Source organism: Lepidochelys kempii, chromosome 4 (assembly GCF_965140265.1).
Source record: "Lepidochelys kempii isolate rLepKem1 chromosome 4, rLepKem1.hap2, whole genome shotgun sequence".
NCBI lineage: Eukaryota > Metazoa > Chordata > Testudines > Cheloniidae > Lepidochelys > Lepidochelys kempii.
In genome coordinates this window covers 97,401,321-97,428,255 of record NC_133259.1, presented here as the reverse complement: position 1 = coordinate 97,428,255, position 26,935 = coordinate 97,401,321, and the positions used below count along the sequence as shown (strand labels likewise).

Genomic DNA, 26,935 nt, shown 5'->3' with positions numbered 1-26,935 from the left:
ACTAGGACTTTAGGTCGAATTTAGCAGCGTTAAATCGATGTAAACCTGCACCCGTCCACACAATGAAGCCCTTTATTTCGACTTAAAGGGCTCTTAAAATCGATTTCCTTACTCCACCCCTGACAAGTGGATTAGCGCTTAAATCGACGTTGCTGGCTCGAATTTGGGGTACTGTGGACACAATTCGATGGTATTGGCCTCCGGGAGCTATCCCAGAGTGCTCCATTGTGACCGCTCTGGACAGCACTCTCAACTCAGATGCACTGGCCAGGTAGACAGGAAAAGGCCCGCAAACTTTTGAATCTCATTTCCTGTTTGGCCAGCGTGGCAAGCTGCAGGTGACCATGCAGAGCTCATCAGCACAGGTGACCATGATGGAGTCCCAGAATCGCAAAAGAGCTCCAGCATGGACCGAACGGGAGGTACAGGATCTGATCGCTGTTTGGGGAGAGGAATCCTTGCTATCAGAACTCCGTTCCAGTTTTCGAAATGCCAAAACATTTGTGAAAATCTCCCAGGGCATGAAGGACAGAGGCCATAACAGGGACCCGAAGCAGTGCCGCGTGAAACTGAAGGAGCTGAGGCAAGCCTACCAGAAAACCAGAGAGGCGAACATCCGCTCTGGGTCAGAGCCCCAAACATGCCGCTTCTATGATGAGCTGCATGCCATTTTAGGGGGTTCAGCCACCACTACCCCAGCCGTGTTGTTTGACTCCTTCAATGGAGATGGAGGCAATACGGAAGCAGGTTTTGGGGACGAAGAAGATGATGATGATGATGAGGTTGTAGATAGCTCACAGCAAGCAAGCGGAGAAACCGGTTTTCCCGACAGCCAGGAACTGTTTCTCACCCTAGACCTGGAGCCAGTACCCCCCGAACCCACCCAAGGCTGCCTCCTGGACCCAGCAGGCGGAGAAGGGACCTCTGGTGAGTGTACCTTTTAAAATACTATACATGGTTTAAAAGCAAGCATGTGAAAGGATTACTTTGCCCTGGCATTTGCGGTTCTCCTAGATGTAGTCCTAAAGCCTTTGCAAAAGGTTTCTGGGGAGGGCAGCCTTATTGCGTCCTTCATGGTAGGACATTTTACCACTCCAGGCCAGTAACACGTACTCGGGAATCATTGTAGAACAAAGCATTGCAGTGTATGTTTGCTGGCATTCAAACAACATCCGTTCTTTATCTCTCTGTGTTATCCTCAGGAGAGTGAGATATAATTCATGGTCACCTGGTTGAAATAGAGTGCTTTTCTTCAGGGGATACTCAGAGGAGCCCATTCCTGCTGGGCTGTTTGCCTGTGGCTAAACAGAAATGTTCCCTGCTGTTAGCCACAGGGAGGGGGGAAGGTTGAGGGGGTAGTCACGCGGTGGGAGGAGGCAAAATGCGACCTTGTAACGAAAGCACATGTGCTATGTATGTAATGTTAACAGCAAGGTTTACCCTGAAAGAGTGTAGCCACTGTTTTATAAAATGTGTCTTTTTAAATACCGCTGTCCCTTTTTTTTTCTCCACCAGCTGCATGTGTTTCAATGATCACAGGATCTTCTCCTTCCCAGAGGCTAGTGAAGCTTAGAAAGAAAGAAAAACGCACTCGCGATGAAATGTTCTCCGAGCTCATGCTGTCCTCCCACACTGACAGAGCACAGACGAATGCGTGGAGGCAAATAATGTCAGAGTGCAGGAAAGCACAAAATGACCAGGAGGAGAGGTGGCGGGCTGAAGAGAGTAAGTGGCGGGCTGAAGAGAGTAAGTGGCGGGCTGAAGACAGGGCTGAAGCTCAAATGTGGCGGCAGCGTGATGAGAGGAGGCAGGATTCAATGCTGAGGCTGCTGCAGGACCAAACCAGTATGCTCCAGTGTATGGCTGAGCTGCAGCAAAGGCAGCTGGAGCACAGACTGCCACTGCAGCCCCTCTGTAACCAACCGCCCTCCTCCCCAAGTTCCATAGCCTCCACACCCAGACGCCCAAGAACGCGGTGGGGGGGCCTCCGGCCAACCAGCCACTCCACCACAAAGGATTGCCCCCAAAAAAGAAGGCTGTCATTCAATAAATTTTAAAGTTGTAAACTTTTAAAGTGCTGTGCTTAAAGTGCTGTGTGGCATTTTCCTTCCCTCCTCCACCACCCCTCCTGGGCTACCTTGGTAGTCATCCCCCTATTTGTATGATGAATGAATAAAGAATGCATGAATGTGAAGCAACAATGACTTTATTGCCTCTGCAAGCGGTGATTGAAGGGAGGAGGGGCGGGTGGTTAGCTTACAGGGAAGTAGAGTGAACCAAGGGGCGGGGGGTTTCATCAAGGAGAAACAAACAGAACTTTCACACCGTAGCCTGGCCAGTCATGAAACTGGTTTTCAAAGCTTCTCTGATGCGTACCGTGCCCTCCTGTGCTCTTCTAACCGCTCTGGTGTCTGGTTGCGCGTAACCAGCAGCCAGGCGATTTGCCTCAACCTCCCACCCCGCCATAAACGTCTCCCCCTTACTCTCACAGATATTGTGGAGCACACAGCAAGCAGTAATAACAGTGGGAATATTGGTTTCGCTGAGGTCTAAGCGAGTCAGTAAACTGCGCCAGCGCGCCTTTAAACGTCCAAATGCACATTCTACCACCATTCTGCACTTGCTCAGCCTGTAGTTGAACAGCTCCTGACTACTGTCCAGGCTGCCTGTGTACGGCTTCATGAGCCATGGCATTAAGGGGTAGGCTGGGTCCCCAAGGATACATATAGGCATTTCAACATCCTCAACAGTTATTTTCTGGTCTGGGAATAAAGTCCCTTCCTGCAGCTTTTGAAACAGACCAGAGTTTCTGAAGATGCGAACATCATGCACCTTTCCCGGCCATCCCACGTTGATGTTGGTGAAACGTCCCTTGTGATCCACCAGAGCTTGCAGCACTATCGAAAAGTACCCCTTGCGGTTTATGTACTCGGCAGCTTGGTGCTCCGGTGCCAAGATAGGGATATGGGTTCCGTCTATAGCCCCACCACAGTTAGGGAATCCCATTGCAGCAAAGCCATCCACTATGACCTGCACATTTCCCAGGGTCACTACCCTGGATATCAGCAGATCTTTGATTGCGTGGGCTACTTGCATCACAGCAGCCCCCACAGTAGATTTGCCCACTCCAAATTGATTCCCAACTGACCGGTAGCTGTCTGGCGTTGCAAGCTTCCACAGGGCTATCGCCACTCGCTTCTCAACTGTGAGGGCTGCTCTCATCTTGGTATTCATGCGCCTCAGGGCAGGGGAAAGCAAGTCACAAAGTTCCATGAAAGTGCCCTTACGCATGTGAAAGTTTCGCAGCCACTGGGAATCGTCCCAGACCTGCAACACTATGCGGTCCCACCAGTCTGTGCTTGTTTCCCGAGCCCAGAATCGGCGTTCCACAGCATGAACCTGCCCCATTAGCACCATGATGCATGCATTGGCAGGGCCCATGCTTTCAGAGAAATCTGTGTCCATGTCCTGATCACTCACGTGACCGCGCTGACGTCGCCTCCTCGCCCGGTATCGCTTTGCCAGGTTCTGGTGCCGCATATACTGCTGGATAATGCGTGTGGTGTTTAATGTGCTCCTAATTGCCAAAGTGAGCTGAGCGGCCTCCATGCTTGCCTTGGTATGGCGTCCGCACAGAAAAAAGGCGCGGAACGATTGTCTGCCGTTGCTCTGACGGAGGGAGGGGCGACTGACGACACGGCTTACAGGGTTGGCTTCAGGGAGCTAAAATCAACAAAGGGGGTGTCTGTACATCAAGGAGTATTTCAGGCAGGACTTCACGGAGGGTTCCAATAAGAAATGGTGCACCTAAGTTATCGTTCTTATTGGAACAAGGAGGTTATCCTGGCCTCTGATTGATACATGGCTAGATTTACCTCGCTGCACCTTCTCTGTGAGTGACTGCAGTGTGACCTAGAGGAATGAGTCCCCTAGACAGGGGAGGAGGCAAATGAGTACAAAACAAATCTGGTCTATTTCTTGTTTTGACCCACTCCATCTATCTTTTACATCTTTGGCTGGCAGCAGATGGTGCAGAAGGACTGCATGCCATCCACATCTCATGGCTGCTCGGCAGAAGATGGTACAGTACGACTGCTAGCCATCCTCATCTCTTGCCTGCCTGGCAGAAGATGGTACAATACGACTGCTAGCAGTCCGTATCGCCTGCCCGCTCACCATAAGACGGTTCAATAGGACTGACTGCAGGACTAAAGAGAATGACCTGGTCAAGTCACTCCAAATTTAGTCCCTGCGCCCATGTCTGCCCAGGCGCTCCCAGCCGACGTGGCCAGGAGCACCTCGGACACGACGAGGACGACTACCAGTCGTATTGCACCGTCTGCTGCCAGAAGGCAATGGGTTGCTGCTACTGTGCAGCAAAGCCGTACCGCGTCTGCCAGCACCCAGGAGACATAGGGTGACGGTTACCTGAGCGGGCTCCATGCTTGCCGTGGTATGGCGTCTGCACAGGTAACTCAGGAAAAAAGGCGCGAAATGATTGTCTGCCCTTGCTTTCACGGAGGGAGGGAGGGAACGGGGGCCTGACGATATGTACCCAGAACCACCCGCGACAATGTTTTAGCCCCATCAGGCATTGGGATCTCAACCCAGAATTCCAATGGGCAGCGAAGACTGCGGGAACTGTGGGATAGCTACCCACAGTGCAACGCTCCGGAAGTCGACTCTAGCCTCGGTACTGTGGAAGCGCTCCGCTGAGTTAATGCACTTAATGCACTTAGAGCATTTTCTGTGGGGACACACACACTCGAATATATAAAACCGATTTCTAAAAAACCGACTTCTATAAATTCGACCTTATTCCGTAGTGTAGACATACCCTAACAATGTTGCAAGGAACTTTGGTGCTTCAAAGTGATGTTAGTGTCAGAATTATGTTTTGTCCCATATGCCAGGTATATTTTGCAGCTTCCCTCTTCATTATAGTAGCAGTATTCATCCATAAAAGAGTTAAAATATTCTGGATATTCTCTACAAAAGGCAAATTCACCTTTCGCTTTGAATAAGACTGTTCAAACCAAAACAACCCCTTGTCCAGAGAAAGAAAACCACTGTTCCATCAGTTCAAACTCTTATATCTTCCACCATTTCTTGAGCTCGTCGTTCACTGCCAGAACACTGCATCCTCAATCTTTGCCTATCTTTGGTCTCTTTTTTGAAAGTTAATGAAAAAGTCATTTTCTGGTCTTGCCTTCATTTCCCAGTCATGGTTGCTATCGTCCTTCTAAGTCAGTTATGTCCCCAGTTGCTGTATCATTGTCACCAAGTTAGATGATACTCAGGGTATGTCTACACTATGAAATTAGGTTGAATTTATAGAAGTCTTTTTTTAGAAATCGTTTTTATATAGTCGATTGTGTGTCCCCACACAAAATGCTCTAAGTGCATTAACGCAGCGGAGTGCTTCACCAGTACCGAGGCTAGCGTCAACTTTCAGAATGTTGCACTGTGGGTAGCTATCCCACAGTTCCTGTAGTCTCCGCTGCCCATTGGAATTCTGGGTTTAGATCCCAATGCCTGATGGGGCAAAAAACATTGTCACAGGTGGTTCTGGGTACATGTCATCAGGCCCTCTGTGAAAGCAATGGCAGACAATCATTTCGTGCCTTTTTTCCTGAGTTACCTGTGCAGATGCCATACAACGGCAAGCATGGAGCCCGCTCAGCTCACTGTCACCGTATCTGTCCTGGGTGCCGGCAGATGTGGTACTGCATTGCTACACAACAGCAGCAACCCATTGCCTTGTGGCAGCAGATGGTGCAATAGGCCTGAAAACTATCCTCATCGTGTCCAAGGTGCTCCTGGCCGCCTCGGTAAGGTCGGTCGGGAGCACCTGGGCAGATATGGGCGCAGGGACTAAATTAGGAGTGACTCGACCAGGTCATTCTCTTTAGTCCTGCAGGCAGTCCTATTGTACCATCTTATGGTGAGCAGGCAGGAGATGAGGATGGCTAGCAATCCTACTGCACCGTCTGCTGACGGCCAAAGATGTAAAAGATAGATGGAATGGATCAAAACAAGAAATAGACCAGATTTGTTTTGTATTCATTTGCTCCCCCCTCCGTCCCTCTGTGAAATCAACGGCCGACAGTCATTTTGGTGAGGTCTGTCAGGGGCACCTTGAAAACTTTAATGGAGATTCAGTCCTGCATGAAGTACCAGAGGGAGGGATAGTTTAGTGGGTTGAGCATTGGCCTGCTAAACCCAGGGGTTTGACTTCAATCCTTGAGGGGGCCATTCTGTGTAACAGTTGTTTTTGTTTCTCCTTGATGTAAAGCCACCCCCTTTGTTGATTTTAATTCCCAGTAAGCCAATCCTGTAAGCCGTGTTGTCAGTCGCCCCTCCCTCCATCAGAGCAATGGCAGACAATCATTCCGCGCCTTTTTTCTGTGCAGACGCCATACCACGGCAAGCACGGAGCCTGCTCAGATCATAATTAGGAGCACATTAAACACCACACGCATTATCCAGCAGTATATGCAGCACCAGCATCTGGCAAAGCGAAACCGGGCGAGTAGGCGACGTCAGCACAGTGATGAGAGTGATGAGGACAGGGACACAGACTTCTCTCAAAGCACGGGCCCTGGCAATGCGGGCATCATGGTGCTAATGGGGCAGGTTCTTGCGGTGGAACGCCGATTCTGGGCCCAGGAAACAAGCACAGACTGGTGGGACCGCATTGTGTTGCAGGTCTGGGACTATTCCCAGTGGCTGCGAAACTTTCGCATGCATAAGGGCATTTTCATGGAACTTTGTGACTTGCTTTCCCCTGTCCTGAAGCCCATGAATACCAAGATGAGAGCAGCCCTCACAGTTGAGAAGCGAGTGGCAATAGCCCTGTGGAAGCTTGCAATGCCAGACAGCTACCGGTCAGTCAGAATCAATTTGGAGTGGGCAAATCTACTGTGGGGGCTGCTGTGATGCAAGTAGCCAGTGCAATCAAAGATCTGCTGTTATCAAGGGTAGTGACCCTGGGAAATATGCAGGTCATAGTGCCACTTTTATTACTGCTTGCTCTGTGCTCCACAATATCTGTGAGAGTAAGGGGGAGACGTTTATGGCGGGATGGGAGGTTGAGGCAAATCGCCTGGCTGCTGGTTACGCGCAGCCAGACACCAGGGTGGTTAGAAGAGCACAGGAGGGCGCAGTGCACATCAGAGAAGCTTTGAAAACCAGTTTCATGACTGGCCAGGCTACGGTGTGAAAGTTCTGTTTGTTTCTCCTTGATGAAACCCTCCACCCCTTGGTTCACTCTACTTCCCTGTAAGCTAACCACCCTCCCCTCCTCCCTTCGATCACCACTTGCAGAGGCAATAAAGTCATTGTTGCTTCACATTCATGCATTCTTTATTCATTCATCACACAAATAGGGGGATAACTGCCAAGGTAGCACGGGAGGGGTGGTGGAGGAGGGAAGGACAAGCCACACGGCACTTTAAAAGTTTAAAACTTTAAAAATTATTGAATGCCAGCCTTCTGTTGGTTGGACAATCCTCTGGGGTGGAGTGGCTGGGTGTCCGGAGGCCCCCCACCACCACGTTCTTGGGTGTCTGGGTGAGGAGGCTATGGAACTTGAGGAGGAGGGCGGTTGGTTACACAGGGGCTATAGCGGCGGTCTGTGCTCCAGGTGCCTTTCCTGCAGCTCAACCATATTCTGGAGCATATTAGTTTGATCCTCCAGCAGCCTCAGCATTGAATCCTGCCTCCTCTCATCATGCTGCTGCCACCTTTCAGCTTCTCTTTAGCCCGCCACTTACTCTTCTCAGCCCGCCACCTCTCCTCCCAGTCATTCTGTGCTTTCCTGCACTCTGACATTGTCTGCCTCCACGCATTCGTCTGTGCTCTATCAGTGTGGGAGGACAGCATGAGCTCAGAGAACATTTCATCGCAAGTGCGTTTTTTTCGCATTCTAATCTTCACTAGCCTCTGGGAAGGAGAAGATCCTGTGATCCTTGAAACACATGCAGCTGGTGGAGAAAAAAAAAGGGACAGCGGTATTGAAAAAGATACATTTTCTAGAACAATGGCTACACTCTTTCACGGTAAACCTTGCTGTTAACATTACATACACAGCACATGTGCTTTCGTTCCAAGGTCGCATTTTGCCTCCCCCCACCATGTGACTAGCCCCTCATCCCTCCCCGTGGCTAACAGTGGGGAACATTTCTGTTCAGCCACAGGCAAACAGCCCAGCAGGAATGGGCACCTCTGAATGTCCCCTTAAGAAAAGCACCCTATTTCAACCAGGTGACCATGAATGATATCACTCTCCTGAGGATAACACAGAGAGATAAAGAACAGATGTTGTTTGAATGCCAGCAAACATACACTGCAATGCTTTGTTCTACAATGATTCCCGAGTACGTGCTACTGGCCTGGTGTGGCAAAGTGTCCTACCATGGTGGACGGAATAAGGCTGCCCTCCCCAGAAACCTTTTGCAAAGGTTTTGGGCGTACATCCAGGAGAGCCGCAAATGCCAGGGCAAATTAATCATTAAACATGCTTGCTTTTTAACCATGTATACTATTTTAAAAGCTACACTCACCCGAGGTCCTTTCTCCGCCTGGCGGGTCCGGGAGGCAGTCTTGGGTGGGTTCGGGGGGGTACTGACTCCAGGTCCAGGGTGAGACACAGTTCCTGGCTGTTCGGAAAACCGGTTTCTCCGCTTGCTTGCTGTGAGCTATCTACAACTTCATCATCATCATCTTCCTCGTCCCCAAAACCTGTTTCCCTGTTGTCTCCATCTCCATTGAAGGATTCAAACAACACGGCTGGGGTAGTGGTGGCTGAACCCCCTAAAATGGCATGCAGCTCATCATAAAAGCGGCATGTTTGGGGCTCTGACCCGGAGCGGCCATTTGCCTCTCTGGTTTTCTGGTAGGCTTGCCTTAGCTCCTTAAGTTTCATGCAGCACTGCTTCGGGTCCCTGTTATGGTCTCTGTCCTTCATGCCCTGGGAGATTTTGACAAAGGTTTTGGCATTTCGAAAACTGGAACGGAGTTCTGATAGCATGGATTCCTCTCCCCATACAGCGATCAGATCCCATACCTCCCGTTCAGTCCATGCTGGAGCTTTTTTGCGATTCTGGGACTCCATCATGGTCACCTCTGCTGATGAGCTCTACACTCACCTGCAGCTTGCCACGCTGGCCAAACAGGAAATTGAAATTCAAAAGTTTGCGGGCCTTTTCCTGTCTACCTGGCCAGTGCATCTGAGTTGAGAGTGCTGTCCAGAGCGGTCACAATGGAGCACTCTGGGATAGCTCCTGGAGGCCAATACCGTCGAATTGTGTCCACAGTACCCCAAATTCGACCCGGCAAGGCTGATTTCAGCGCTAATCCCCTTGTCGGGGGTGGAGTAAGGAAATCGATTTTAAGAGCCTTTAAGTCGAAAAAAAGGGCTTTGTCATGTGGATGGGTGCAGGTTTAAATCGATTTAACACTGCTAAATTCAACCTCAACTCCTAGTGTAGACCAGGGCTCAGTGGGTTCTTTCCTGCAGTCCTTATGAGCCCTTCTATTGTATGCCACATTCCTGGTTCTCACTCCTGGAAAGCAATCATATCCTGTTTTTTGTCTTGGTGGCAGATTGCTGAGTCCATTTTTCTAATCATTCAGTGTCTGATCTGTGTATTCTCCATTGCTTCTTACTTTCTCAGGTGTTCCCTTCATATCTTCTCTCATAATTTCCACTTGCTTGACATCTGTCTTCTTTTAATCATTTTATCTTCAACAGAATTCATTTAAGGCAGAAGTATTTCATGTGTGCTTTCCCCATTCCTTTTCTTGTCACATAATATGGATTAAACATGTGTTACAAAGAATAGTTCAATCATTACATTTAAGTATTTTAACTAATATATATATACCCTATTCAAAAGTTATAACAGACAGTATTATGAAGGCATATATACATATTTACATTTATATATATATAGGAAATATTCCATATCACATTTTCAAAGGGTAGCATCTAATTTGAATTTATGAACCTAAACACTGCATGCCACAGGGGCATGCATGTGTAGATGGACATTTGCACACCTGTGTCTGCCCACACTAGTCAGATGCAGAAATAGACCCATGGGTTGGTTTGGGCAGAGAGTGAGGTTAATGGGATGTATATAATGTTTTGATGCAACCCCTAATACCTTTTGGTCCAAAGCAAAGTGTGTGTAACAGGGCAGAGGAACTAAATCCCCAACACCTAAACAGCCAAACTAATTGTGCAGCGTTTCAAGCCATTTGATTCACACAATGTACAAGCGCATTAACCATGCCCAAAAGGGGTTCCACAAATATAGTGAAGTGCCAATTCAGTAATGGCATTTAGAGATGGTACAACATGGGAACAGCCTTTGATATCCCCACTCCACTCCCTCCTCTATCTTCAGCAGAAGTGACATTTTAACACATAAAGGGTCAAAATGGGATGTTGCTTTCCTTTGGAGCTCTACTGTGGGATAGAGCTGTAGCAACCAAATGGAGTTATAATGAAGCATCGTGCCTGTCCAAGGCAGAGCCAAGCAGAATGCCTTGGGTAATGCTGGAAGCATGCACTGAATATTGCTTCCTACACATGCTGCAGAAAGCAGCAGTGTGAATTCCCCCCTTCAACCTACCACTGCTAGCAGAGCCCTTGAGGCTTCGGAAAGCCATTGCTGCTAGCTGGTCCCCATATTGTCAACCCTGAGTGTTCAAAAACCATGAATTCAGCCTCTCCCCACAAAAAAAGTCATGGGATGGGCTTAAAAATCATGAGATTTTTAAATATGAAGACTTAAGACAGAGCACCAAATATTGTGAGACTCATGATAAAATTGTGTGTGGTCAACACTGTCACAGCCGAGCACTTAAACTTACTCGTGCTGTTTAGTGCCTGGCTTCTGTAGGACTGTATCTGGGGCAGCAGTGTAGAAGTTCCCTCTTCCCCTGCTTGCACATTTGCACCAGGCAGCCAAAATTTGTCCCAAAGGTTTTTACAATGTTCAAGGTGAGAATGTGGGTCTTGATTTTCCCAAAGCTTTTTGGAATAAAAGGAGAGAATCCAAACTCTAGTATCCAAGCTTTGGGAGAATAAAGCTGCACTTTTTCAAAGGGACCCAAGGCAGGGTTGGGCAAACTTTTTGGCACAAGGGCCACATCAGTGTTGCAAAACTGTATGGAGAGCCGGGAAGGCTCCCAGGCCTATCCAACCCCCCCCTGCTCCCTGCCCCCTGACTTCCCCGACCCCTATCCACACCCCCGCCCCCAGAGACGCCCCCCGGGACTCCCACGCCTATCCAAACCCCCCCTGTTCCCTGTCCCTGACCCCCCCAGAACCTCCACCCCATCCAACTGCCCCCTGCTCCCTGTCCCCCAGAATCCTTTGCCCCTTGTCCAACCCCACCTTTACCATGCTGCTGCTCAGGGCAGCAAAGCCCCGCCGCCCAGCTAGAGCCAGCCATGACAGCGCCGCGCTGCCCCGCAGGAGCGGTGGGCCAGAGCGCTGGCAGCACGGCACGCTGAGGCTGCAGGGGAGGGAGGACAGCAGGGGAGGGGCCGGGGGCTAGCATCCCCAGCTGGGAGCACAGGGGCCGGGCAGGACAGTCCCGCGGGCCGGATGTGGCCCGTGGGCGGTAGTTTGCCCACCTCTGACCCAAGGATTAACATGCTTAAGTACCTGGCTGAATCAACCCCTAAATGGACTGCTGTGTAGATATTTTCCCCATCAGTAAAAACAAGCCCATTTCATTCTGAAATCCTATTGTATACATGGTAAGTACACATAAAATAAAGTCATTTCTTCATCTTCTTCCCCAGGCTCTTTGCATTGCTGCTTCCACTTTCTCTCCTCTCAACTCTGGCTCTGTCTAATCAGTATATTAAGCCAAAAGACAGTGATTTCTTCCAGTATTTTACTGCCTGAAGTTTCATCTGCAAGATGTCTTATCTCTGTGATTCAGACATTACTGTACTTCTTCAATGTGATGAGAGAGGGCTGAGTGGACAAGAGAGATCTCTCATTTTATTAATCATAATGCTTGATTGTACAAACATGACCTATTATCAGTGGATAAATCTTTTTTTTTCCCATGACTATTTTAATGTAATGTAGCGTCTCCTTTGAGAAGCTGCTATGGTTGAGTTAGTACTTGCATTATAAATAACATTGTAGGACTGTTTATAACCTGACTTTCTTAATTCACTTGAGGGTGAAATTGAGCATGCACAGTCTCAGCTAGGGAGCAATTTGTTTTTTTAAAGTTTGGCTGAACTCAGGTTGGCCAGTTTGTAAATCAGGAGACTCTTACAAAATACAGTTTTAGTGATTTTTTGGGAGGTACTCTCTTGGTTGGTAAGTTAACCTGAGCCATAATAAATTGGTTCCTTTTGACAGCCTCATAATTTTGTAGATAAATATCAACGGGAACTGTGTGGCTAAATTCCATGTAACTCTTTGAAAAGCATAGGGGTTAATTCCTCAGTGTAGACTGGTTTTTAATCTTGACAAATAAAAGTGTTTAAAGAGCTCCATAATTTAAAGTTGGAAAGTGGCTACTGTGCTTGCTGAGAAGTTAGTGCTCTTCACTTACTGAGTGGTGCACATCAAAACACTTTACTGGATAAGACCCCAAAGGTCAGGAGGATTAGAGTTTGATTTATAAATGCACATGGTGCAGGATCTAAAGCTTAGTCAAGCTTACCAAAATGTTTAGATGTCCCCTGGTTTCCCTTATCCTTCGTGCATTCTATTAGTCATCCTCCCTCCTCTCACCCATCCTTTCCCTTTCCTTAACCTTCAGCAGATCCGCATTGCTACTTCCAAGCTACCCCACACTCTCCACAATCCAGCAAGCCCCATCTATTCCCTGATGATATTACCATTGAAGAATCCCAATTTGACAGTCTCCCTTGGGTGGCCTGGGCCAGCTGTACTAGTCAGATCTCATGTTCTGGCAATGCATTCGAGGCACCTGTGACCCGAGGAAGCCTCAGAGCCCTACAACCTTTTTCCTGTTCTGCTAACAGCATTATCCCACCCGTTTGGTACTGAAATTTGATTTTTTAATAGAAAATTTAAATAATTTGTTCTTCACAATAGGTGGATAATCAGTTTAGTGAGAAATACTTAAATGGTGAACGGGTCAACTGAGCTGTACTTAGGATCTGATCCAGTTCCCATAAATATTAATGGGTGTCTTTCAATTGCATTCACTGGGTATTGGACCAGACCCTTAGTCCATAACTAAATCTGAAAAGAGGAGTGTTTTTAGTAGGTGGGTGTAAGGATTATCTATTGATGGCTATTCAAGTGCTAGGTATAGAAAAATCATACCTGCAGCTCAGGGGCCACACAGCTTAATGCTGAACATGTAGCTCAATTAATAGTGAACGTGACAAATCCAATGACTGATACGACAGGGTGACGCACCTAGTATCAATGTATAAAGAGCAAGCTTACAGATATCTGAAACTAGATGTGATACCTGTGCAGATTTCTGGCAGCAGGACTCAAAGGTAAATGATAATAATAATAAGTGCTAGGAAAGGGTTATAAATCCTAGAAATGAAATGCAACTTAAAGGGCCAGAACCAAAACAATAGATCAAATTTTGGATTTTTATAGATGTCAAACCAAAATCCCAGATAAATTCTCCCAGGGCTTTGGATCTGAATCCAAACTTTTCCATCTTTGGGGACTTTCTGAGGTGGTGTTCAGATTTGATGCAAACAGACATTTGATCCAAACTCCATCCAAACCTAGATACAGGGTTTTGGTTCAGGTTCATCTCTACAAAAAATATGTGAAAATTAGATACAGAGTCAACTTATACTGTTCAGATCCAAAAGTATCTTAAATGCCTGGGGCGTTCAATAATCAGGTTTTGGTTCAGCTCACTATACAGAAGTGAAGTTCATATCCAAGCTTCTGCAAAGTTTGGAAGGTTATTTTGGTTCACAACCATCTCTAGAGAAGATAGCTAAGGCTACAGAACCAACTCATAATAAAGTGGCTAGCAAGAAACTGTCTGGGTTAGTGACTATGAAATAGTTTAATTATAACGAGAGAGAGAAGCAGGAAAATTCAACTGTATAGACACTGATCAATTGACAAAGATTTTAATACTACTACTAATTAGGGCTGTCAATTAGTCGCAGTTAACTCACGCGATTAACTCAAAAAAATTAATTGTGATTAAAAAATTAATCACAATTAATCACATTATTAAATTTCAATTGGTATTCTATTGTTTATTAAATATTTTTCAATGTTTTTCTACATTTTCAAATATATCAATTTCAAGTGTACACTTTGTATTCCATGTTATATTGTTCACTTTATATTATTTTTATTACAAATATTTGCACTGTAAAAATGATAAACAAAATAAATAGTATTTTTCAATTCACCTCATTAAAGTACTGTAGTGCAATTTCTTTATAATGAAAGTGCAACTTATAAATGTAGGGTTTTTTGTTACATAACTCCACTCGAAAATAAAACAATGTAAAACTTTAGAACCTACAACTTCACCTACTTCTTGTTCAACCAATCGCTAAGAGAAACACATTTGTTTACATTTACGGGAGATAATGCTGCCCACTTCTTAATTACAATGGCACCTGAAAGTGAGAACAGGCATTCGCATAGCCCTGTTGTAGCTGGCATTGCAAGATATTTATGTGCCAGATGAGCTAAAGATTCATATGCCTCACATGCTTCGGCCATCATTCCAGAGGACATGCTTCCATGCTGAAGACGCTTGTTTAAAAAAAAAAAAAAATTTGTGACTGAACTCCTTGCGGGGAGAACTGTATGTGTCCTGCTCTGTTTTACCCACATTCTGCCATATATTTCATGTTATAGCAGTCTCGGATGATGATCCAGCACATGTTGTTCATTTTAAGAACACTTTCACTGCAAATTTGACAATATGCAAAGAAGGTACCAATGTGAAATTTCTAAAAATAGCTACAGCATTCAACCCAAAATTTAAGAATCTGAAATGACTTCCAAAATCTGAGAAGGACGAGGTGTTGAGCATGCGTTCAGAAGTCTTAAAAGAGCAACACTCCAATGCAGAAACTACAGAACCCAAACCACCAAAAAAGAAAATCAGCCTTGTGCTGGTGGCATCTGACTCAGATGATGAAAATGAACATGCATCCATCTGCACTGCTTTGGATTATCAAACAGAACCCGTCATCAGCATGGACGCATGTCCTCTGGAATGGTGTTTGAAACATGAAGGGATATATGAATCTTTAGCGCATTTGGCATGTAAATATCTTGTGATGCCAGCTACAACAGTGTCAAACGAACAGGTGACATTGTAAACAAGAAGCAGGCAGTATTACCTTCTGCAAATGTAAACAAACTTGTTTGTCTGAGCGATTGGCTGAACAAGAAGTAGGACTGATTGGACATGTAGGCTGTAAAGTTTTACATTGTTTTATTGAAATCAGGTTTTTTGGTACATAATTGTACATTTGTAAGTTCAACTTTCATGACAAAGAGATTGCACTACAGTATTTGTATTAGGTGAACTGAAAAATACAATATATTTTGTTTTTTACAATGCAAATATTTGTAATGTCACCTGAAAGTGACACTGTATACTTTGTATTCTGTGCTGTAATTGAAATCAATATATTTGAGAATGTAGAAAACATCAAAAAATATTTAAATAACTGGTATTCTATCATTGTATAACAGCACAATTAGTTTTTTAATAATTTGACAGCCCTACTACTAATGACTAACTACCTCTGCTATAGAGCTTTTCATCACTACATCTCAAAGCACTTTATAAAGGAGGTTAGTATTATTAGCCCCATTTTATGGATGGGAAATTGAGGCACAGGGAAGTGAAGTGACTTGACCAAGGTCACCCAGCAGACCAGTGGCAGAGTTGGGCATAGAACCCAGGTGTCCTGAATGCCAGTTTAGTGTTCCATCCATTAGGCCACACTGCCTCAGATCAGGATGAAAAAACACAGGTGTAGATTAAAAGAAATGTAGGTACAGGCCCTGCTTATTGGAAGGTGGCACTTGAGGTGAAAGAGACATTGAGAAGGGTGAAGGAAGTAAGTGGCACTGCACAGCCTTCCGTTTCTGAGTCTACACCCACTCTACAGCCAAAACAATGGACTCCTCGCTCCTACCCTACAGAGACCATTTCCGTAAATGGAGCTGCATGTGGGGCATTACTATTTCAGCTTTGTTATTCTCGCTAAAGCAGGAAACATAACAAATCTTTGCTTGCTAAATACCACATAAAGATGAAAAGTTAACCAACTGGCAATGGTAAATGACATCCTTGTTGTGCAAGCTCAGCTTCACTGGAATGTAAAAACTGGTAAGGGAGAAACCTGAGAAACTACCCCCCCCTTAGTGACACCAGACTCATAAACCTCCTCACACACAATACTTCCACAGTCAGCAAGATCCATGCTGCCTGTTGACCAGAGTGCCAGGTAAAAGGGTGTTTTTCCTCATCTCTCATGAGTGCTCATCCTCATTTAAATTTTAAAATAATTCTCCTTGGTTCTGAGCTGGAAGTGGACAAAAAGGGCCATTTTTCAAAATGTAGATGTACCCTCACAAAACATATATCCTGCACTCAGACTTACTGCACTTATGTACAAAAATCAGGTCAAAGCCAGGGCAAATTATCATTTATGAACTTCCCTCACCATTTGTATTTAACCACTTTGCATGTGCAAGTATGGAAATTGCATGCACAGTCACAGGTATAATTACTCACACATTATGTTTGCATACAAGCCTAGGCCTCAACTTTTTAAGTTTTTAGCCATAAGGAAAAAAACAACTCTCAAAGATGACAAAAAATGTAAATTAAAGAAGAAGAAAACCAATCAAGAAACATAGCTAAGCCTGAACATATGATGGTTTGTAATTGGAGTGAATATCAGCAGCAATCATTTGATATGTCATAAACATCTGCTTGCAGGAAAACGATTCACTGAGACATTTTAATTTTTGATAGAGACTAGGCAAGGATTTTCAAAGCCACCTAAAGAATCTGGACACCTAGTACACCATAAAGGGTCAGAAAGAAGGTTAAACATGGAATCAGGAAGAATGAATAGGCATGGAGATCAACTGAATCAGAACAAAAGGTGAGTTTGCTCTCTTGGAGAAAGCAAGAAATGGCCCATGTCTTTACTGTAAATTTAAACCATATTAGGGCTTCTATAAAGTTAAGAAAGCGTATCATCTTTTTTCAATATACCTTGCCTTTTCAAGTCCTCTGAAGTCATGGGTGGCTGGTGCCTGCTACATTCACTATGCTTGACACATATCTTTCATCAAAACCCAGTTAAACATTCAGACAACTTTCAGGGATTGGGGGGATGGCATTTTTTTTCAGTACTGCATACCTTGGTTTTGCAATATTATTATATTAATATTATAATTTCATTCCCTTTGAGATAATTATTGTTTTCAAATTTACAAAACCATTCCATATAATGTAGTAAAAAATAGCATTAATCTACCCCCTACAATCAGTCTATCTATGGTAATTATATGTCCCCTATTACTATAATATCTGAGTACTTCAGAATCTTAAATGTATATATCCTCACAATACCCATTTTACAGGTGAGGCAAAGACAGTTTAAGGTTGGAATGCCCAAAAGGGATCAAGCACCTACATTCCCTTGGAATCAGTGGAAAGCCTTATTCCTTTTGAGCATTCCACCCTTAGTGATTTTCCCAAGGTCATACAGGAAACCTATGGTAGGGCCAGGAAATGAACCCAGGTCTCCTGAGCACCAAGAAAGTGCCTTAACCATAGGGCCATTCTTCTTTTGCATTACTGCACTCCATGCTCCACATATGGTGACTGGTAGCTCCATGTTCCACTGTGGCTGTGATGTTCCTCCCCTAATGAATTCTGGAAAGTTTCTTTTGAGAGGAGCCATTAACCAGATTCTTTGGCAGACCTGAAAAGAAATGAAAGCTAAGTTGAAAGCCCGTCTTTCCTTTGCTCTTTGGGATGTTCAGCATGTGGGACCTGACCCTGTGATGTGTTACACGCTCTCAATTCCCATTTAGATTCAATGAGAATTGAAAGTGCTGGGCATCTCACAAGCCTGGGCTCATAACTCTGAAGATAGGCAATTTAAAAAAATAATTCCTGGTTGCCTTTAAAGGTCTAATGGTAGACTGCCTGAGCAGCCATAAAATAGGTAATAAATTATTATCAAAACTAAAGCCCCACACCTACTGCATAAGCACACAACTGAATGAGACCAAAGTACTGTGTTGCTGTAAATCTCTGACCGTGTGGATATCATGTTGTATGTCGTCTCCATTTCTGCTTCATGGGTCTACTTATAGAAAGAGGAAAGCGTTTCTGAGAAGTAAGCAACTTTGTTTAAGTATACACACTTCAAACAAATCATAAAATGGGGCAGGAAGTGCAGAAATGACTTCATTTATAAGCTTTGCTTCTAGAACTGCTCAGTAGAAATATTTACAGTTACATTTAATTTAAACAACCATATTTCCTATTGCCAGTTTAGGTCAAATCCTGCCTTTAGTGGGTGAAGGCACTTCACTTATTTAATTACTTGCTCCCTTAGGTTTTGACCATGTGGCTCTACATGGGCATAGGGGTCCAGCTGCACGGATGGGTTTTGTTTACTGCTTACCTGAGTAAGTGGAACGGTGCTGTCCAGACGTGTGGCACCAAAGCCATCCTGCCTGGCTCAGAGCAGCAGGGACTGGATAGGTTAATACACAAAAAAAGGGCACCCCTGACTAGCTCATTCTACAAACTGCAGCATAATTTTGAGCCATTGAGGCCTGGCCATGCTCTCTAGCATGAAGACATGCTCTTTAGCCTAGCAAGCAAACCAAGTCCCTCTGCTAATATCCTTCGCCCCCCATCCACTTCCTTCTCCTCATTCAGCTACCTCCTTGAGACCCACTTTGGTAAAGCCTACCAGACCCTCACCAGCTAATAAAGGACAGATTGAAGGTCAGCAGGTAAAGTTGCTCTTTACTTAGGTATTACATTTAAAAAGAAGAAGGTTCAGGTTTTCTGGAATCCATTCACTTTGCACCACTCAGGCAACATAAAGTGCATGGCTTCCAGCTGGAAGTAACCAGCAGAGCATTCCCGTTGTACCAGAGAGCGCCTCGCTGATGCAAAGCCTAGCACTGCAGCCCCTGTTCCACTGAACACACAAAGAACTCTTCAATCCATTATTCCCATAGGAACACTACACACCACCTTGTAAGACTCAAATCAGGATCCCCACTCTAGTTAACACACAGCACTTAGATGTATATAGTGAAATCCAGAATAAATTTATTATCAAAGAACAGAGATTCAAATGACAGAGAGTGAGAATATTGGAAACAAATGGTTATATAAAAAAATGAACATTTTCTGACAGGTTTCAGAAGGGTAGCCGTGTTAGTCTGTATCAGCAAAAACAACGCGGAGTCCTTGTGGCACCTTAGAGACTAACAAGTTTATTTGGGCATAAGCTTTCGTGGGCTATAACCCACTTCATCAGATGCATGGAGTGGAAAATACTGTAAGCAGGTATAAATATACAGCACATGAAAAGATGGGAGTTGCCTTACCATGTGTGGGGTCAGTGCTAAGGAGGCCAATTCAATTAGGGTGGAAGTGGCCCATTCCCAACAGTTGACAAGAAGGTGTGAATATCAAAGAGGGAAAATTACTTTTTGTAGTGCTAACAAGGCCAATTCAAAGTGGATGTGGCCCATTCCCAGCAGTTGACAAGAAGACGTAAGTATCAACAGAGGGATAATTATTTTTTGTAGTGCCAATGTTTTCTAGCACCTAAACTTAACCAAGAAGGCATTCTCCGCTCTCTCACGAGATAGCTTACCCCAAGACCTTTTCCCAGCATTTTCAACCAGTTTGGCTGAGATTTCCTTCTCATAAAACCAAGCTCTCTGGTGGCTTGTCCTCACAGATTGAAGGAATGAGGGTGTACCCCTTAGTTATACCCCGCAAAATTCATTGTTCTTACTTGTAAACAGGGCTCTCCCCTGCTGGTTTACTTCTTCCTGTAAATGTCCTCTCTTTGAAGATTTCACAATCTTTCATTAGCATTCATCTCAGACTGTAAATGGAGGACCATTATGAATCATACAATACTTAATTTACATATAAACAGACAGATAGATAAACATTTCTTGCCTGAAAGAAAACCTGCTTTTCACCTTTCTAGCATCCAGTCTTAGTCCAGTGTTTCTCAAATGTGGCCACCAAGGGCTTTTCTTGTGGCCACGGCCTCTTGGGTTGTGATTAGGAGGGGGAGGGCAAAGTAGCGCCCTGTCTCCTTCTCTACCTCCCCAAAACTATGCATGCCCATGTTAAAAAAGTGGGCAGGAATGGCTCCACTGCCCCCCCACCCCCAGTTCCAGCGCCCCTGCCTGTACTCCTATGTAGCTCTGTATCCTTTGCCAGTTGTCATCCAGGGGTTCTTGGGTCACAAGATCCTTTATAGAAATGCAAAAAGAAATAATAACTGTTTTTCATTTTATTTACAAGGTCTCTTAAAATAGATTTGTATTTATATACTTGTCACACAGAATTCTGCACACAGGGGCTGGGATTGTCAAAGTTATGTAAGAATTTCTGGCACCCAATTCCCCTGGACTTTCAGTGGGTGTTGGGTGCTTAAATCCTATAGGTACCTTTAAAAATACCAGCCAGTATTAAAAACTAATACTCTTTTTATAGTATCTCCCATACAAGGATCTACATGTTCAATATCAAAGAGATGGGGATACTGAAAATCAGATTAAGGGCTAGAGCCAAAGCCTATTGAATTCAACAGAAAGACTCACACTGACTTCAATGAGCTTTGGAACAAACCATAAGTGACTTCCTTAAGGTTTCCTAGGTTACCTGTGGTAGACCTGGAGAAAATGCTCTATATGTCCTGTATTTACTCTCAAGATCATCCTTCCTCTTCTAAAATCAAATATACTTTGAATTTGAAAGCTGGTGAGTTAATATTTTGTGCTGTTGCTTTATATCATGCCTTTCATCAAGCTATCTCAAATAGTGGTTTGTCCCACTTGAAAAGTTCGCTTCCTGTTATTGTTCAAATCACTGGGAATAACTAACAAAGCATGACAGCGGTAAGAAGCCAGAGTTCCTTTTGCACTCATCATTTATAATCAAATGCTACCAAAAAAAAAAAACTTGACTCAGGTTGAGGAAATAAAGCAGATTAGCAACCAGGGAATGACAGTTACTTTTCCCTCAAAGACATACAAACAATTTCATAACTGCCACCGTCCCCTACACATAGGTTGAAATGAAAGGAAAAATCGTTGGATATAAAAATATAACTTCTTAAGAACTGCCAGTAGTGAAAGGGAATGAATATATTATGTATACGTACATACCTGTACTATATTAATTTATCTCATATTATACAAACTATCATTTTTATGTCATCATAGATGTGCATGTAGGCACTAACGCATAACCAGACACACCCACCCACTCTATCTCATGGAAAAGATACCACTAATGTGACCACAAAATTGAAAAACCAAGCAGTCCGAAGTCAGGAAATGCAGAATTAAGATTAACTGCTCTCTTGTGTTTATGCCTTAAGAAATGGGTCAAGATTCTGCACCATGGAAGTGGATGGCAGTAATGCCATTTTCTTCAATAGCATCAGGATTATTAAGCCACCATTGCCCTACTCCCCCTCAGGTCCTTTGCCAAAAGCAAAGCATGGTATTCCAGATAATTTGGCCACATAACTTTAAAACGACTGAATTAATTTTCTTCAAATTTGTCTTAGATCTTTTTGAAATTCAAGCACTATCAAACAAGCCACGTTTGTTGAGGCTGCCTTATTGCTGAGTTATCCATGTTCAAAAGTGAGAGAGTGATACATATGGGGGAAAGAGTTTTAATGCATTCATAACTCAAATCTAACTGAACCAATTTTGTTTATGCTTTAAAAAAAACCCCAGTCTTTTGGGATGAGACCACCAAAAGGAGTTAAATTGACAAAGTTATTAGCAACTGAGATGGGGTTAGGAATCTAAACTGAAATTCCATTTTAATTATACTGCACAATTTCTGCACATATTTTACCTCAATAAAATGTCTATACTCTCATGAGAGATCATGGAAACTCTGAATGCATCCAAGCTTCTCTCCGCAGGTATGTATGTATTTCACAATAATAATAAATTAATGAACATTTTGGATTGTGTACTAAAGTATCACAAAATGCTTTACAAACACACTCATGTATTATGTCTCACAAGCTTCCTGTGTGTTACAGAAGTCTAATATTATTCCTACTTTGCAGAAGAGGAAACTGGGATTAAAAGAGAAGACTATTCTGCTTCTCTTTTTGCAAGTGAAGCCACTTTAAAAGTGCAAGGCCCACAAATACTCACATTTGCACTCAAAGCCAAGTAGAAATTCATATGACTGGGGGATTGACTTGTTGAGGAGTGCATGTCCCACGGTTCTATATGAACTTTTAAAAGCTTTAGATGAAATTCTCAGCTGCACCCAATAAACTTTAAGCGTAGCTGAGAGAAGGGGTGCACAAAAGAACAGTATGTGCCTCTGCCGTGGGGATGGCTGGGTCAAAGGAGCTGATAGTTGGCTCTGTGCAACTGAGGGATTCCTATAGTGCGGGGGAATCCTCAGCTGGCTGAGTCCATTGGGTTTACAACTCCTTTATGCCACCAAAGCAGCACACAGGACCGTAGTGCAGTGAAGAATCTGGCCCTTTATTTTCAGTTTTTAAAAGTAAACATTTAAAGACCAAAATAAAGAAATCTATAACTGTAGTTGTGGAGATGTCTGTATTGATGGCAGGGCTCTGCAAGTGAATCCTTTAGTGGCCTTCCTATCTTTAAACCCCTTAAGCCTAATTCTTTCTTACACTGAGGCCAGGTCTACACTATAGATCTATATCGGCATAAATACGTTGCTCAGGGTGTGAACAATCCACATCCCTGAGTGATGTAGTTATACCCAACCTAACCCCCCCGTGTAGACAGGAAGCTCTCCCGTTGGCGTAGTAGCATCTTCACTAAAGTGCAACAGCAGCACAGCTGCACCACAGTAGTGCTGTACGTGAAAACAAGCCCTACTGAGGACACTTTACATCACTCTGCCAGTGCAAAGGAGCCTTAAAGTGTAAGTAAATTTCCAGAGAAGTGTTAAGTGGCCTTCCTGTAAATGAGAGTCAGTTCTTTGGTCTGAGTTTTTAAGTACTGAGAGACTCTACAGGCCTCCGAATTGGAGGGTAGGATTTTCTCTCCCAGATGATGTAGGGACTAGACTGGAATCAGCCAGGAAGAACTGTTAAAGGAGCCACATCCCAAAGTTGTTGTTGGCCTCCTCCCTTTCCTTGGCTAACAATTGGGTAACTGAAGTCAGAGTGGGGAGTGAAATACCCCAAACATTTACCTCCATGTTATTATTATTGATGGGGAAGTAGAAGCAAATTGCTGACATAGACTATTTGGATTTCTCTGGTAATCTGCCAAATGGCAGGCCAGTCATCCAGAGACAAGGGTTAAAATCCTTCTGAGTTGCTAAAAATAGTTACCAAGAGTTCAAAGTCTTGCCATAGATGACAGGAGCTTACCGAGCACTCCCAACTCACTTTATAATTTTAAATGGAGAACCAGCAGAGAATGTACTGTGTTGCTGAGCCCTGGCCCTGTTTGCTGGTTGTACCACAGAACTCTGAAGTGCTCTGTGGCCAGTGGTGCAGGTTTAAACTTCAAAGATTTGGATGCTGTGGGTCTCTACATGAGCTCTTTATTTCATTGTGGACCCTGCAGCTCTCCAAAGCATGGCTCTTTGTTTCCGCTCTGCACTGAGCTTCCACAGAAGGTCATCCTTTTTGAGGAAAAGAGCAGTCCAGTATTGCCAACCCCAAACATTCAAAAATCACGAGTCAGGCTTATCAAAAATCATCAGATTGGCTTTCAAATCATGAGATTATTTAAAAATAATAGATTTGGTGTTCTTTGTATTTGCCTTCTCTTTTGAGCCTTTAGGGAGCACTGGAGATCACATTCTGAAGCTTTTGCCACAGCAACGAGGGCTAGAAACTGACTTTTTCTTTAAGAATGAAGGCTGAAATCATCATATATCCTCTTGATTCCAGTAGCTGGGGCTTTAAGGAAAACAATAGTTATCATGAGACTCATGACAAAATCATGAAAGTGGGCAACACTGTCCCACAGAGCCAGGATCTGTGACTTTCTAACCCATCTGCAACCTTGGTCTGGACAGTTGTGGATATTGCATACTGAAGGGAAGCCTTGCCTTACCTAAAGGAATTTCCTCCTATTCCTTCTTCTTCGGTCTCATTAAGCTTTCTCTGACATAGCTGACACTAGTGCTGACAAAGAGATCAGCTGGCTAAGGAGGCTGTATTAGTAACGTGGCTGGCATTTTGCTTCGTGCATCTGAGATCGCTTCTGAGCACTGACTCTGCTTGGTCTGCTTGGTGTGAGGGCCTTACATTCTTGCCTTAGATTGAGCTTCCCAATGCTTTAGTGGATTTACCGTTGTGCTGTTGGGTTCGTTTTTCTACAGATTTATGCTAATATCTATGCTTTTCATATTTTTCTCACTGTCTTCAGTCTCTAGACAGACACTGGAATTGTTGAAATACTGCGCATCTGTATCTTAATACACTTCTAAATCTCCTGTTGACCCTGTAACTCATTCGTCACAATTTATGATTCCTCTGAGTTGATATGTATTTGCTGAATTATTATTTTATTGAAAGCATGTCTAAAGTGTATTAGAATGTGTGGATCTAAAAGTTCCTTTGTGAAAATTCTTCCCTCTCATTCGCCCAAACCCTTTGCTTCAGTCAGAGACGCGAATCCTAAATTTTATTTTCCCTTTATAGTGTATGGAAAATCCTGAATTTTAAAATGTTAACAAATGATAATGATACTCAGCAGTTAGTGCTTTAGGTCTCTTTTATAATCGATAAATAATTAATCCTCATTTCTCTAAGGTAGGTAAATCAATTTTGTTAGCCCCATTTTATGGGCAGGTAAATGGAAGCACAGAGAGGTTATGTGAGTTACCCAAGGACAAAGTGAGAACCAAGGTCAAAGCCATACCAAGAACTCAAGAGTTCCTAGCTCCCAGACCTGTGCTCAGATTGTTAGATCACACCTCTTTCAACAAATGACTTTTTTTGTTGTTGTCAACAAAGATCTTAATGGCACATTTATACTTGTTATTAATTGATGGCAGTGCTTTATCCTTTACTAGCAATCAAAAAGAGGCAGCATCTTGAGAGTTCGTTGGAGCTGGAGCACCCACACCTGTGAACAAACTAATGCCATTAGGCCAAATCTTATCCATGTAGACAAGCCAAAGAGATGGGCTATGTGCAGGGTGCGGTGGATCTGAGAGGAGACAGACTCCTCTCCCAGCCAGTCTATGGAGCTACACAGACACTCTGCAACTGGCCACTACAACCCTAAGCCTTAGCTTTCACAGCTGCTGCATGAGATATGGCCAGTGGATCTGCAATTCCACTGGTTAGATTTCCTTTTTCCCCAAAATTTTCTGCATGCCATGAGGAATGGAATCCCCAGAGAGCGCAGCTTCATGGTAAACTCCCACATCCAGCCACTTGCTCCAGTATTACTCCAGTTCTAAAACCTATTGGATCTCCTGTGCTCCTAGAAGATCTGGGAATAGGATTTGACCCATCATGTAGGCTGAGCAGTAGAGCTGAGTGAATTTTTTTAGTGAAATAGTAAATCTGCTGAAAGTTGTAGTTTTGAGGTGACCAAAACTATTCATGAATTCAGGTCAAATTCAGAGAATAGTTTCAGCTGAATAAAAATGAGGGATTTTGTTTTCCAAAAAATCAAAATGATGTTTTGTTTTGAAATATAATTTCAAAATGTCATTTGAAACATTTTGTTTGATCCAAACAACATTTTGGGACCCAAACATTTTGGTAAGAAAAATAAAACATAAAAAAATCAGTTCAGGTATGAAATGAACCAAATTTTTTTTCAGATTTTTTTTTATTTCGCCACTGAACTGAAAAATCAATTAGTCTCTCAGCTATACCGATTAATAAAGTTGGTGATGTCATAGCACTCAGTTCCTTATGATATTCTCAACCTACTATACACTTAAATGTTACTTGCTGAAGGGATGAAAATTGGAGTTGTGCCCTTTTTTATTTCTTTACAAGTCACAAAGACGGCTTGAAATGGTGTTTGTTTGCTTCTTTTTAAATACGCTCCAGTGGTATAATACTATAGTAATTATTCTTTATAGACTAGAGTACAGGTACACCTCCCTCTGAAAGATTGGCTGTAGACCACTATCCAAGGCAGGATACCAGACTACATGCCTTGTTCCCAACTATCTCAATTTTATCCCAAGTCTTGCAATATTTGATGTTCTTCTCAAAGCCCCATCTTCTGGAGTCAAGTGATTAAGCGAGTTCAGCTTTCATTTTTAAATGAAAGTCATCATGGCTGCAGGGGGAAATTGAAGATATGATGAGAATGTACCCAAAGGCTCAAAGCCAGAAAGCAAACCAAAGGAACCCAATATATATATAATTATTTTTAAATCTCATGCTTTTTAAGGCCACTCTTATGATTTTTGGTACCTGACTCATGATATTTGAATGCTTGGAGTTAGAAATACTGTACATAGTCCACTGGAAATTCCTATGATCCTAGAAATCTTCTGCTTTATGGAGTCAAATCCAGTCTCCTGTGCACAGCCTGAGTAAGCAGACAATCCACCAACGAGATCAGCGAGGGCAGGGAGGGAGAGCCAGGGTGAATGGCTACTGGTTCCATGTCATTTTGGAGTCTCTGGGCACCCATCTGCTCTGCCTCTAGCCCACTGTGTTC

At 43.8% G+C, this 26,935-nt stretch overlaps 1 protein-coding gene across 1 annotated transcript; it reads left to right on the top strand.

The window, feature by feature from the left end:
• The first annotated feature begins 496 nt into the window (after positions 1-496).
• On the top strand, positions 497-25,375 carry LOC140910987 (uncharacterized). The gene is made up of 3 exons (XM_073343199.1): positions 497-927; positions 1,516-1,914; positions 25,317-25,375. The coding sequence occupies exons 1-3, from the start codon at positions 522-524 to the stop codon at positions 25,373-25,375; spliced, it is 864 nt and encodes a 287-aa protein (XP_073199300.1). The 5' UTR covers positions 497-521.
• The last annotated feature ends 1,560 nt before the right edge of the window (positions 25,376-26,935 follow it).

Excerpts from the sequence above, each read along its gene's own strand:
- LOC140910987 (XM_073343199.1), top strand. The coding sequence starts at position 522 with ATGAAGGACAGAGGCCATAACAGGGACCCGAAGCAGTGCCGCGTGAAA. Across the intron at positions 928-1,515 it reads AGGCGGAGAAGGGACCTCTG|CTGCATGTGTTTCAATGATC; the intron begins GTGAGTGTACCT and ends TTTCTCCACCAG. Across the intron at positions 1,915-25,316 it reads ACTGCCACTGCAGCCCCTCT|CAATCAAAAAGAGGCAGCAT; the intron begins GTAACCAACCGC and ends ATCCTTTACTAG.